The sequence below is a fragment of the Bufo gargarizans genome, chromosome 2, assembly GCF_014858855.1.
Source record: "Bufo gargarizans isolate SCDJY-AF-19 chromosome 2, ASM1485885v1, whole genome shotgun sequence".
NCBI lineage: Eukaryota > Metazoa > Chordata > Amphibia > Anura > Bufonidae > Bufo > Bufo gargarizans.
This window is the reverse complement of record NC_058081.1, coordinates 1700915-1715837: the sequence shown is the minus strand read 5'-3', so window position 1 is coordinate 1715837 and position 14923 is coordinate 1700915. Positions and strand designations below refer to the sequence as shown.

Below are 14923 nucleotides of genomic sequence, written 5' to 3'. Positions count from 1 at the left end.
AAAACACTATAAAAAAAATTGGGTATCGCCGTAATCGTAGCAGTCTGCAGACTAACATAGTTTCGTATACCACTTGGTGAACCTCAAAAAATAAAAACACACTGAATTTAAATTTTTGCCCCTCACCTCCCCAAAAATTAGATAAAAAGCAAACAGAAAGCCAAGTGTATCACAAAATGGCGCCAATAAAAACGACAGCTTGTCCTGCAAATAAAAATAAGCCCTCACACAGCAAAGTCAACAAAAAATAAAAAAGTTATGGCTAATTTCAGCAGATCCCATGTTAGAAAATCCAGATGCCGCTCCTTCCCTTCTGAGCCCCGGTGTCTGCCCAACGAGCAGCATAAATGGGGCGTTACTGTAATCAGGAGACACCGGGAAGCAAATTGTGGGGGAATATTCTCCTGTTATCCCTGGTAAAAATATTATATAATTTTCACAACCAAGTGTCATAAATTCTATGAAACGCCTGTTGGGTCAAGGTTCTCACTACACCCCTTAAAAATTCCTTGGGAGGTGTGATTCCCCAAATTTTTGTGAATTTTCACTGTAGCGAAAATTTGAAATTTCACCTCCATTTTGCTTTAATTCTCATGGAACACCTAAAGGGTTAACAACAATGCTAAAACCAGTTTTGAATAGTTTGAGGAGTGTAGCTTCTAAAAATGGGGTCATTTATGGGTGGTCTCTATTACGTCAGCGCCTCAAAGTGACTTCAGAACGGAACTGGTCTATAAAAATAAAAAAAAATTATATTATATATATATAATTTGATTTGGGAGAATTTCTTGCAAATTTCATAAATTGCTTCTAAAATTCGAAACCTTCTAACGTCTTAAAAAAATAAAATAAGGTTTCCAAAATGACGCCAACATAAAGTAGACAGACGGGGAATGTCCAATAATAGAGTATTTTACAAGATATCACAAAAGGGGAGAAATTCAAAAATTAGAAAATAGCAAGTTTTTCAAAATGTTTGGTAAATTTAGCTTTTTTTCCTCTTAGAAATAAAGGTAAAACACAGTGACTCAAACTGACCATTGACATGAAGGACAACGTGTCACGAATAAACAGTCGCAGAGCGGCTTGGATACGTAAAAGTGTTCTAAAGTTACTACCACACACAGTGACACGGCCCGGTCAGGAAGTGGTTAACAGCAATACCGGACACAGCCTGGAGGACAGCGGGGGCGCTGCTTCGGGACATCCAGGACCATCTCTTCCCTGGATCTGCATGAATTACTGCGCGAGGGCCGCCTGTCAAGTGTGAGCGCAGCCTTACAGCGCCAGAGGTTAGGACAGACTCTGCCTCAGGAGCAGCGCTCCCGCCGCACAGTCATGTGATCACCGGAAACTGATAAACATTACTAACTACTGAGGGCAGCGAACGGCGACGACCCCGGGACCGCGCTCATCAAACGACGACAATCTCTTATTTTTAGTTTATTTTTTATTTCAAAGAAAATATTTACAAAGCAAAAAAACTAAAACCCCAAAAAACACTTTTGTTGACCTCCACGAAGCCACTCTGCGTCCAGGAGCGGCCATGTTAGATCGGGGCCCCCAGGTCGCAGCTTCATAGACAGGGGGGGGCCCCCCAGAGGCCACGTTCACTGACAGCCAGCATCTTACATCCAAGACTTAAAAACAAAAAATTAAAATCCCCAAAGGTTAAAACAAGTTCAGTAAAACGATAAGATCCGGAGTCGCGGCAGCGTCCGCGTGAGGAACAGTCAACGGCCGCCGCCAGGAACCCCGGAGAGGGAGGCGCGGGCTCCGGGGGCCCCACAGGGTCTACTGGGCGCCGTCCTCTTGCTTTAAGCGTTTCTTGGCTCTGATCTCGTTCATGGCCTCCTCGATGGATCGCGTGTCCCGCTTATTGGCGACAGGAACTGAGGGGCGAGAAGTCACAGTTACCAAAACATCACCCCCCCATCAATCCTGAAACAGAGCCACTGGTTATGCCTAGGAAGGGGTGGAGCATAACAGGAATCTCAGTCAAGCCCCGCCCTCCCCAGACCTAACAAGTGGCTCAGCGCTGCCTGCAGGTTCTTACCGCAGCCGTACGCCTTGTTGGCCTGCAGGGTGTGGGCGGCGTCCTTGGCGGCCATCTTCCCGATCAGGTGACTGTACTTATCTTTGTAGTCACTGTTGGGGTTGACATTAGACGGCGCCTTCGTTGCGTCGTCCTCCTCCCTCTGCGCCAACTCCTGTCAGAACATGGACTCATTATATACACAGTGGTCGCCCCTAGCAACCAGAACGGCCTCTCTGGGTCACATGACACTGGCGCCCCCTGCTGGGACCTCACGTACCTTCAGCCTCCTCTTCTCCTCAGCCTTCAGCGGGTCCCACTCCTCCCCGCGGCGGTACGCCTCCAGCTCCTCGTCACACGGGGCAAACTCCTACAAACAGAGCACCGTGAGACACTACTCCACCATCAGGACAACTACAACCCCCAGCAGAGCACACCCCACCTTCTTAAATATCATGACGTATCTACTCTCCTCATCCTCCCCGAATGAAAACGACGTCAGGCCGGCGACCTCCACCACGTCGTGTCTGCAAGAGGAGACATCAGTGACATCACGAGGGCGTAAGAGACAGACAGAGGGCGAGAACCGGGCGACAATACTCACAGAATGCTGCGCTCAATCTTACTCATCGGCGGATACTTCTTCTTCGTCTGCGAGCTGTCCTGAATGAAGTCCGAGACCTCCTTCTCCATCTACAGGGCAGAAAGCAACAGGTTACCCCACAGGGGGAGGGGCAGGCTCATAGCTCTCTTCTATATCACCCTGCAGGGGGCGGGGCAGGCTCCTAGCTCCCTTCTATATCACCCTGCAGGAGGAGGGGCAGGCTCATAGCTCTCTTCTGTCTGTATCACCCCGCAGGGGGAGGGGCAGGCTCATAGCTCTCTTCTGTCTATCACCCTGCAGGAGGAGGGGCAGTCTCATAGCTCTCTTCTGTCTGTATCACCCTGCAGGAGGAGGGGCAGGCTCATAGCTCTCTTCTGTCTATCACCCTGCAGGAGGAGGGGCAGGCTCATAGCTCTCTTCTGTCTGTATCACCCCGCAGGGGGAGGGGCAGGCTCATAGCTCTCTTCTGTCTATCACCCTGCAGGGGGAGGGGCAGGCTCATAGCTCTCTTCTGTCTGTATCACCCCGCAGGAGGAGGGGCAGTCTCATAGCTCTCCTGTCTGTATCACCCCGCAGGGGGAGGGCAGGCTCATCGCTCTCTTCTGTCTGTATCACCCTGCAGGAGGAGGGGCAGGCTCATAGCTCTCTTCTATATCACCCCACAGGAGGAGGGGCAGGCTCATAGCTCTCTTCTATATCACCCCACAGGAGGAGGGGCAGGCTCATAGCTCTCTTCTGTCTGTATCACCCTGCAGGGGGAGGGGCAGGCTCATAGCTCTCTTCTGTCTGTATCACCCTGCAGGGGGAGGGGCAGGCTCATAGCTCTCTTCTGTCTGTATCACCCTGCAGGGGGAGGGGCAGGCTCATAGCTCTCTTCTGTCTGTATCACCCTGCAGGGGGAGGGGCAGGCTCATAGCTCTCTTCTGTCTGTATCACCCTGCAGGAGGAGGGGCGGGCTCATAGCTCTCTTCTGTCTATCACCCTGCAGGAGGAGGGGCAGGCTCATAGCTCTCTTCTGTCTGTATCACCCTGCAGGAGGAGGGGCAGGCTCATAGCTCTCTTCTGTCTGTATCACCCTGCAGGAGGAGGGGCAGGCTCATAGCTCTCTTCTGTCTGTATCACCCTGCAGGAGGAGGGGCAGGCTCACAGCTCTCTTCTGTCTGTATCACCCTGCAGGGGGCGGGGCAGGCTCACAGCTCTCTTCTGTCTGTATCACCCTGCAGGGGGCGGGGCAGGCTCCTAGCTCCCTTCTATATCACCCTGCAGGGGGCGGGGCAGGAGGAGGGGCAGGCTCATAGCTCTCCTCTGTCTGTATCACCCTGCAGGGGGCGGGGCAGGCTCATAGCTCCCCTCTGTCTGTATCACCCTGCAGGGGGCGGGGCAGGCTCCTAGCTCCCTTCTATATCACCCTGCAGGGGGCGGGGCAGGCTCCTAGCTCCCTTCTATATCACCCTGCAGGGGGCGGGGCAGGCTCCTAGCTCCCTTCTATATCACCCTGCAGGGGGCGGGGCAGGCTCCTAGCTCCCTTCTATATCACCCTGCAGGGGGCGGGCTCAGCGTCTCACCTTTTTTCGGAACTCCACCTTCTGCCGCTTCTCGTGCTCTTGCATCTTCTTCAGTCGGGCCGCTTGCTCTGAAAGGAAACGAATGAGAAGGGGATGTTATTTCCCGCTGATATCAGGACGCTGGGCTTTCTGGGTGTGAACCGCGCTCGTCCTCACTTCTGACACGTTCTGTGGCTGTCCACTCCGTGTTACACTCAATGATGGGAGTTGCAGTACCCCGCTCGGTCCAGGCGCAGCAGGCTCTTCTGTCATGTCAGGGGCCGCCCCACGTCCTATCCATATATTATCAGTGTCCAGATGGGGACATCCTGCTCCGGGAGGGGGGGCACAGAGGACTGGAGGGGCTGGGCCAGGGTCAGGGGACTGACTCCTTACATTTCTCAAGGTCAGGTGCCATTTGTATGGGATCCTGAACACTACAAGTCCCAGCAGACAATACACGTTCATGATAAGCCTGGGATACAGGGGGCGCATACAGCCACAGATGGACGGCCCCTCTAATTACCACCGACTGACGAGGAGCAGCCACTGGAAACACGTGACACCCTAAGAGGCGGGGCAAACAAAATACAAGAGGACACGACCTCGATGGACCAATCACAATGCAGCTGCGACACAAGCAGGACATTAAAACAGCCAATCAGCTCACACTCAGCCAAAAGCAGAGGAAGAACACGCCCAATCGCACACAGGACCAATAGTAACACAGCTTCGACGTGAGCTCCTCGCCGATTGGTCATAGATATCTTGACTGACACCCTGAAAGACCAATGAAACTGCGGAAATTCACCGGTCCGGTCTCTCGGATACCAGAAATGTAGCGGGCGGCTCCGAGCCGCTCCTCGGGTTAGAAGAGCTCGGTGACCGGGGTTACCGTACATACGTCACCGGACTGCGAGAGCGGACTCACCTCTGGCCTTCCGCCGACTCTCCTGGTCCCCGACCTGAGGCGGCCGCTCCATGGAGCTCAGGATAGAACCGAGCAGATCCGCCATCTTGGATCCTGTGAGCGGGAGCGCGCCCGGCCTTAAACGCATGCGCGTTCTTAAAGGGGCAACACCTTGTCTGTCCCCACCTAGTGCCAAAGCCGAAATAAAGGGGCAGTGTGGCCCCGTGTACCCCGCTACATACTGCTGTGTACCCCGCTACATACTGCTGTGTACCCCGCTACATACTGCTGTGTACCCCGCTACATACTCCTGTGTACCCCGCTACATACTCCTGTGTACCCCTCTGCATACTCCTGTGTACCCCGCTACATACTGCTGTATACCCCCTATGTACTCCCGTGTACCCCGCTGCATACTCCCGTGTACCCCGCTGCGTACTCCCGTGTACCCCGCTGCGTACTCCCGCGTACCCCGCTGCGTACTCCCGCGTACCCCGCTGCGTACTCCCGCGTACCCCGCTGCGTACTCCCGCGTACCCTGCTGCGTACTCCCGCGTACCCCGCTGCGTACTCCCGCGTACCCCGCTACGTACTCCCGCGTACCCCGCTACGTACTCCCGCGTACCCCTCTGCATACTGCTGTATACCCCCTGTGTACCCCGCTGCGTACTCCCGCGTACCCCGCTACGTACTCCCGCGTACCCCGCTACGTACTCCCGCGTACCCCTCTGCATACTGCTGTATACCCCCTGTGTACCCCGCTACGTACTCCCATGTACCCCTCTGCATACTGCTGTATACCCCCTATGTACTCCTGTGTACCCCGCTACGTACTCCCGCATACCCCTCTGCATACTGCTGTATACCCCTATGTACTCCCGTGTACCCTGCAGCTTACTCCCGTGTACCCCGCCGCTTACTCCCTCCCGTGTACCCCTCTATATACTGCTGTATACCCCCTATGTACTCGTGTACCCTGCTACATACTCCCGTGTACCCCTCTGCATACTGCTGTATGCCCCCCATGTACTCCCGTGTACCCTGCCGCGTACTCTCGTGTGCTCCTGTGTACTTCTCTATATACTCCTCTATACTCCCATATATACTGCCATATACTCCTCTATATACTCCTGTATTGCTCTGGATGTACACCTGTATGTATACTACTGTTCTGTATATTCTCATACGCCTGTGTACCCCCGTCATCTATACAGTTCTGTACAACCATTTATGTACTACTGTTCTGTATATACTTGTGTGTAGTACTCGGTGTCCACCTATGTAAACTCCTGTATACCCTTATATATGCTCCTGTACATACAGTCCGGTCCATAAATATTGGGGCATGGACACAATGTAACATTTCTGCCACAATGGATGTGAGATGAGACGGACAAGATGGGCTCTACCCGCAGAGTGTCGGCTGTACCCGCAGAGTGTCGGCTGTACCCGCAGAGTGTCGGCTGTACCCGCAGAGTGTCGGCTGTACCCGCAGAGTGTCGGCTGTACCCGCAGAGTGTCGGCTGTACCCGCAGACTGTCGGCTGTACCCGCAGAGTGTCGGCTCTAATCTGAGGTATTTACATCCAGATCAGGTGACCGGTGCAGGAATTACAGCAGTTGCATCTGTGCCTCCCACTTGTTACGGGACCAGAAGTAATGGGACAGAATAATAATCATAAATCAAACTTTCACTTTTTAATACTTGGTTGCGAATCCTTTGCAGTCAGTTACAGCCTGAAGTCTGGAACGCATAGACATCACCAGACGCTGGTCTCATCCCTAGTGACGCTCTGCCCGGCCTCTACTGCCACTGTCTTCAGCTCCTGCTTGTTCTTGGGGAATTTTCCTTCAGTTTTGTCTTCAGCAAGTGAAATGCTCAATCGGATTCAGGTCCGTGGATTGACTCGGCCATTGCAGAACATTCCGCTTCTTTCCCTTTGGTTGCTTTTGCTGTATGCTTTGGGTCATTGTCCATCTGCTCTGTGAAGCGCCGTCCAATGAGTTCTGAAGCATTTGGCTGAATATGAGCAGATAATATTGCCCGAAACCCTTCAGAATTCATCCTGCTGCTTCTGTCAGCAGTCACATCATCAATAAATACAGGAGAAGCAGTTCCATTGGCCGCCATACATGCCCACGTCATGACACTGCCACCACCATGCTTCACTGATGAGGTGGTATGCTTAGGATCATGAGCAGCTCCTTTCCTTCTCCATACTCTTCTCTTCCCATCACTCTGGTACAAGTTGATCTTGGTCTCATCTGTCCATAGGATGTTGTTCCAGAACTGTGAAGGCTTTTCTAGATGTCGTTTGGCAAACTCTAATCTGGCCTTCCTGTTTTTGAGGCTCACCAATGGTTTACATCTTGTGGTGAACCCTCTGTATTCACTCTGGTGAAGTCTTCTCCTGATTGGTGACTTTGACACACATACACCTACCTCCTGGAGAGTGTTCTTGTTCCGGCCAACTGTTGTGAAGGGCGTTTTCTTCACCAGGGAAAGAATTTTTCGCTCATCCACCACAGTTGTTTTCCGTGGTCTTCCGGGTCTTTTGGTGTTGCTGAGCTCACCGGTGCGTTCCGTCTTTTTAAGAATGTTCCAAACAGTTGTTTTGGCCAGGTCTGATGTTTTTGCTGTCTCTCTGATGGGTTTGTTGTGTTTTTCAGCCTAATGATGGCTTCACTGATAGTGACCGCTCTTTGGATCTCATCTTGAGAGTTGACGGCAACAGATTCCAAATGCAGATATCAGACTGGAAATGACCTCTGGACCTTGTATCTGCTCATTGTAATTGGGATAATGAGGGAATAACACACACCGGCCATGGGACAGCCGAGAAGACAATTGTCCCATTACTTCTGGTCCCTTAACAAGTGGGAGGCACAGATGCAACTGCTGTAATTCCTGCACCGTTCACCTGATTTGGATGTAAAACCCTCAGATTACAGCTGACAGTCTGCGGGTAAAGCCGACAGTCTGCGGGTAAAGCCGACAGTCTGCGGGTAGAGCCGACAGTCTGCGGGTAGAGCCGACAGTCTGCGGGTAGAGCCGACAGTCTGCGGGTAGAGCCGACAGCCTGCGGGTAGAGCCGACAGCCTGCGGGTAGAGCCGACAGCCTGCGGGTAGAGCCGACAGCCTGCGGGTAGAGCCGACAGTCTGCGGGTAAAGCCGACAGTCTGCGGGTAAATACACATCTTGTTTGTTTCATTTCACATCCATTGTGGTGGTGTATAAAGGCAAACATGTTAGAATTGTGTCGATGCCCCAATATTTATGGACCTGACTGTATTCTTGTATACCTCTGTACATACTGCTGTATATTGCCATATATCATTGTCTACTCCTGTGTATACACCTGTGCGCTGCCGCGTATCGTCGCGTACTCCTGTGCACTGCCGCGTATCGCCGTGTACCCCTGTGCGCTGCCGCGTATCGTCGTGTACTCCTGTGCGCTGCCGCGTATCGTCGCGTACTCCTGTGCGCTGCCGCGTATCGTCGCGTACCCCTGTGCGCTGCCGCGTATCGTCGCGTACTCCTGTGCGCTGCCGCGTATCGTCGCGTACTCCTGTGCGCTGCCGCGTATCGTCGCGTACTCCTGTGCGCTGCCGCGTATCGTCGTGTACTCCTGTGCGCTGCCGCGTATCGTCGTGTACTCCTGTGCGCTGCCGCGTATCGTCGTGTACTCCTGTGCGCTGCCGCGTATCGTCGTGTACCCCTGTGCGCTGCCGCGTATCGTCGTGTACTCCTGTGCGCTGCCGCGTATCGTCGTGTACTCCTGTGCGCTGCCGCGTATCGTCGTGTACTCCTGTGCGCTGCCGCGTATCGTCGTGTACTCCTGTGCGCTGCCGCGTATCGTCGTGTACTCCTGTGCGCTGCCGTGTACTCCTGATACATTGCCACGTCCTTGTCTTGGTTCCATTATTTCCTCCCAGACAGTTAATTCAGAGAAACTGCCCCAGGACACCCATCATGGAGGCATCACTGGTACTACAACCTTCACTCTCCTTTTGTGGGCCCTAACAACACCTTGAGAGCCATAACTTTTTTATATTTTTGCTGGAGTAGCCGTGTGAGGGCTTTTTTGTGGGGTGAATTATTCATTGCTGGGCAGCACGGTGGCTCAGTGGTCAGCGCTGGGGTCCTGGGTTTGAATCCTACCAAGGACAATATCTGCATGGAGTGTGTATGTTCTCCCCGTGTTTGTGCGGGTCCTCCGGGTTCTCTGGTTTCCTCCACACTCCAAAGACAGACTGATGGGGACCTTAGTGTAGGGCATGTTGCGGGGGCAGACTCACATGGAGTATCAATCCACAGCTGTGGATTGATACAACATGTGAGTCTGCCCCCGCAACATGCCCTACAATAAAGAAGCGTGAACACGAATGGTGAGTGCAGCTTATCTCTGTATCTTGTTCTCCATTTCATTCTGTTCAAGCTCTGCACCCCGATTTCTTGGACGGTCGGATCAGGCCAGGATTGTGTTCCTTCAATTCCCAGGTGGGAGGACGGTGCCCTCAGTACCTCTTGTTATGTGCTGATGGGGACCTTAGATTGTGAGCCCCATTGGGGACAGATGGATGATAATGTCTGTAAAGCGCTGCGGAATATAGTACCGCTATAGAAGTGCATAAAATAAATAATTGCTATCATTTTGTGGTATACATGACTTTTTATTCAGTTTGTGAAGCAGGAACAACAAAACGAGAAAAAACAAAGCATTTATGGGGGATAAATAACGTACAATGTTATATATATATATATAATATATATTTTTTTTTTTACTTCAAACATTTTATTTACTGAGATGGCAGACTGATGGCATTGTTTGGCCCCAGCCGCCAGAGCCGCATGTGTACATCATCTGGATGACTGGAAGGAGGCCTGGTCTGAGGAATCACATTACATCACTGTGGACGGCCAGTTGTGTGTGCGTCACTTACCTGAGAAGAGATGGTACCAGGTGCACTATGGGAAGAAGATGCCTGGTCTGAGGAATCGCATTACATTACGTGGACGGCCGGGTGTGTGTGCATCACTTACCTGAGAAGAGATGGTACCAGGTGCACTATGGGAAGAAGATGCCTGGTCTGAGGAATCACATTACATCACGTGGACGGCCAGGTGTGTGTGCGTCACTTACCTGAGAAGAGATGGTACCAGGTGCACTATGGGAAGAAGATGCCTGGTCTGAGGAATCGCATTACATTACGTGGACGGCCGGGTGTGTGTGCATCACTTACCTGAGAAGAGATGGTACCAGGTGCACTATGGGAAGAAGGAGGCCTGGTCTGAGGAATCGCATTACATCACGTGGACGGCCGGGTGTGTGTGCATCACTTACCTGAGAAGAGATGGTACCAGGTGCACTATGGGAAGAAGACACCTGGTCTGAGGAATCGCATTACATCACGTGGACGGCCGGGTGTGTGTGCGTCACTTACCTGAGAAGAGATGGTACCAGGTGCACTATGGGAACAAGGCGGCCTGGTCTGAGGAATCACATTACATCACGTGGACGGCCGGGTGTGTGTGCGTCACTTACCTGAGAATAGATGGTACCAGGTGCACTATGGGAAGAAGACACCTGGTCTGAGGAATCACATTACATCACGTGGACGGCCGGGTGTGTGTGCGTCACTTACCTGAGAAGAGATGGTACCAGGTGCACTATGGGAAGAAGACGCCTGGTCTGAGGAATCACATTACATCACGTGGACAGCCGGGTGTGTGTGCATCACTTACCTGAGAAGAGATGGTACCAGGTGCACTATGGGAAGAAGACACCTGGTCTGAGGAATTATATTATGTGGATGGCCAGGTGTGTGTGCGTCACTTACCTGAGAAGAGATGGTACCAGGTGCACTATGGGAAGAAGACACCTGGTCTGAGGAATCACATTACATCACGTGGACAGCTGGGTGTGTGTGCCTCACTTACCTGAGAAGAGATGGTACCAGGTGCACTATGGGAAGAAGACACCTGGTCTGAGGAATCACATTACATCACGTGGACAGCTGGGTGTGTGTGCCTCACTTACCTGAGAAGAGATGGTACCAGGTGCACTATGGGAAGAAGACACCTGGTCTGAGGAATCACATTACATTATGTGGATGGCCAGGTGTGTGTGCATCACTTACCTGAGAAGAGATGGTACCAGGTGCACTATGGGGAGAAGGCGACCTGGTCTGAGGAATCACATTACATCACGTGGACGGACGGGTGTGTGTGCGTCACTTACCCGAGAAGAGATGGTACCAGGTGCACTATGGGAAGAAGATGGCGTGTCTGAGGAATCGCATTACATCATGTGGACGGCCGGGTGTGTGTGCGCATCACTTACCTGAGAACAGATGGTACCAGGTGCACTATGGGAAGAAGACGCCTGGTCTGAGGAATCACATTACATCACGTGGACGGCCGGGTGTGTGTGCGTCACTTACCTGAGAAGAGATGGTACCAGGTGCACTATGGGAAGAAGACGCCTGGTCTGAGGAATCACATTACATTTGGCTCTGTATATACAAAAGAGAAAGAAGCTGATATCTGTGGTGCTGGGGCTGTTAGTACATCCAGTAATATACTGAATTGTCTAACTGTAGATATGGTCCAAGAGAAGTTAAATAAGGTAAATGTGAACAAGGCTCCGGGCCCAGATGGATTACACCCAAGAGTTCTTAAAGAGTTCAGTTCAGTCATTGCTGCGCCCCTGTTTATAATGTTTAAAGATTCTCTAGGTGCTGGTACAGAGCCAAGTGATTGGCGCAAGGAAAATGTGGTGCCCATATTCAAAAAAGGATCTAGGTCCTCCACAGGTAATTATAGACCAGTTAGTTTAACTTCTGTTGTGGAAAAAATGTTTGAAGGAATCTTAAGGGACTATATACAGGAGTATGTGACTATAATATCATAAGTGATAACCAACATGGGTTTACCAAGGACAGAAGTTGTCAGACTAACTAGATTTGTTTTTATGAGGAGGTGAGTAAAAGCCTGGATAGAGGGGCGGCTGTGGATGTAGTGAGGTGAGTAGTAGCCTGGACAGAGGGGTGGCTGTGGATGTAGTGAGGTGAGTAGTAGCCTGGACAGAGGGGCGGCTGTGGATGCAGTAAGGTGAGTAAAAGCCTGGACAGAGGGGTGGATGTAGTGAGGTGAGTAGTAGCCTGGACAGAGGGGCGGCTGTGGATGTAGTGAGGTGAGTAGAAGCCTGGACACAGGGGCGGCTGTGGATGTAGTGAGGCGAGTAGTAGCCTGGACAGAGGGGCGGCTGTGGATGTAATGAGGCGAGTAGTAGCCTGGACAGAGGGGCGGCTGTGGATGCAGTGAGGTGAGTAAAAGCCTGGACAGAGGGGTGGCTGTGGATGTAGTGAGGCGAGTAGTAGCCTGGACACAGGGGCGGCTGTGGATGTAGTGAGGCGAGTAGTAGCCTGGACAGAGGGGCGGCTGTGGATGCAGTGAGGTGAGTAGAAGCCTGGACAGCGGGGCGGCTGTGGATGTAATGAGGCGAGTAGTAGCCTGGACACAGGGGCGGCTGTGGATGTAGTGAGGCGAGTAGTAGCCTGGACAGAGGGGCGGCTGTGGATGTAGTGAGGCGAGTAGTAGCCTGGACAGAGGGGCGGCTGTGGATGTAGTGAGGTGAGTAGTAGCCTGGACAGAGGGGCGGCTGTGGATGTAGTGAGGTGAGTAGAAGCCTGGACAGAGGGGCGGCTGTGGATGTAGTGAGGCGAGTAGTAGCCTGGACAGAGGGGCGGCTGTGGATGTAGTGAGGCGAGTAGTAGCCTGGACAGAGGGGCAGCTGTGGATGTAGTGAGGCGAGTAGTAGCCTGGACAGAGGGGCAGCTGTGGATGTAGTGAGGCGAGTAGTAGCCTGGACAGAGGGGCAGCTGTGGATGTAGTGAGGCGAGTAGTAGCCTGGACAGAGGGGCAGCTGTGAATGTAGTGTTTCTGGATTTTGCAGAGACTTTTGATCCTGTCTCTCATAGACGCTTAATAGGTAAAGTAGGGTCTATTGGCTTGGAAAGTATAGTTTGTAATTGGAGTGAAAACTGGCTGAAGGACCGTGTCCAGAGAGTTGTGGTCAGTGATTCCTATTCAGAATGGTCCCGGGTTATAAGTGGTGACCCCAAGGTTCAGTGCTAGGCCCTCTATTATTTAATCTATTTATTAATAATATTGAGGACGGGATTAATAGCACCATATCTATTTCTGCAGATGACACTAAGCTGTGTAGAACTGTACAGTCTATGGAAGATGTCCATAAACTACAAGCTGACTGGAACACTCTGAGTGATTGGGCATCAACTTGGCAAATGAGGTTCAATGTGGACAAAAGTTCTGCATCTTGGTAGTAATAATCTCTGTGCTTCATGTCCTAGGGCAGTGGTTGGCAAAGTGCGGCTCGCGAGCCACAAGCGGCTCTTTAGACCCTTCAATGCGGCTGTTTCCCACGGCGACCCATCCTGCACTACAGAGGAATCGAATCTTGCCTGTGGGACGCATTTGCGTTCCACAAAGCAAGAGAGGGCGTGTTTGCTAACTAGTATTAGTGCACGCGCATCACAGTAGGGCCGGCAGTATGCACCTCCTTCCAGAGTAGACGTCGGAACGAGGAGGAAGTGACGAGGGGTATTGAAAACTTCCCGGGCAGTGAAATCTGACAGACAGAACACAGCTGCAGGCTACAAGTCAGAGTCAGTGTACCTCCTTCTACCTCCTTTCAGAGTCAGTGTACCTCCTTCTACAGGTGACTCAATTATTTGACATCAGCATTTACTTGGCATGTGTCTGTGAAGGTTCTCATTTATCCAGGTCATGGTATATATCTGTAAAGAATAAATCAAGGCAACTGGACGTACTGTAGATTTCTTGAAAACGTTTCACTCGTTCTTCCAACGAGCTTTCTCAATTCTGAGTGACTGTACAAAAATTCTGGGAATAAATATGTAACTGAATCCACATCTGGTAATTATACCCAGCATTGGGTCAAAGGTGTTGATTCCATTATCCTAATTGGAGTCAGTAGGTGATAAAGACTTCCCAGAAAAAGGTGTCAAGACAGCATTGTATGTGGCAGACAATAGATGTCTAACCCCCCCCCCCCCCCACCTCTATTCAAGCTTGGCTTCTCCATTTTTACGTAGATGGCCTCCTTCACGCCTCGTTTGTACCAATCGGCCTCCTTATCCAAAATACGTACTTGACTGTCTGCAGCTCTGGCCAGTGCCAAACCACCTCCTTCAAACTTGACTAGAGAAGAAAGGAAGGCGGTTACATCCCTGAAGAAAGACACAAACATCACCATCCTGCCTGCGGATAAAGGAAGATGCACGGTTGTACTTAATACGTCTGACTACGATGCCAAGGTGACCACACTCCAGGATGAGAACAACACATATAAGGCCCTAAGGGGAGACCCAACCAGTGGCTACAAGAAGAAGGTTATAGAACTACTACAACAACTAGAAAAGAACAAAATCATTGATCGGGCCATGTATCATCGCCTCTACCCTGGGGAAGCCCCTCCATGTATTTATGGACTTCCTAAGATACATAAGGACGGGACCCCTCTCAGGCCAATTGTCAGCAGCATCAACTCTGTGACCTACAATGTGGCCAAATACTTAGCCAGAATCCTAGCGCCCTTGGTTGGAAACACACAACATCACATACAGAACTCTCAAGATTTCACCACCAAAATCCAGAACTTGGTATTGGGCAGAGAAGAGACAATGGTCTCCTATGATGTTACATCCCTCTTCACCTGCATACCCACTACAGAGGCAATTGAAACAGTCAGGAAACAGTTGCTATTAGACAACACCTTAGGATGC

At 51.5% G+C, this 14923-nt stretch overlaps 1 protein-coding gene across 1 annotated transcript; it reads right to left on the bottom strand.

Moving 5' to 3' along the window:
- Positions 1 to 1430: 1430 nt before the first annotated feature.
- Positions 1431 to 5254, bottom strand: SPAG7 (sperm associated antigen 7). Its single transcript, XM_044282714.1, has 7 exons — positions 5115 to 5254; positions 4205 to 4272; positions 2640 to 2728; positions 2478 to 2562; positions 2316 to 2405; positions 2057 to 2210; positions 1431 to 1892 (listed from the first exon to the last, which is right to left on the bottom strand). The coding sequence occupies exons 1-7, from the start codon at positions 5239 to 5241 to the stop codon at positions 1795 to 1797; spliced, it is 711 nt and encodes a 236-aa protein (XP_044138649.1). The 5' UTR covers positions 5242 to 5254; the 3' UTR covers positions 1431 to 1794.
- Between the last annotated feature and the right edge of the window lie 9669 nt (positions 5255 to 14923).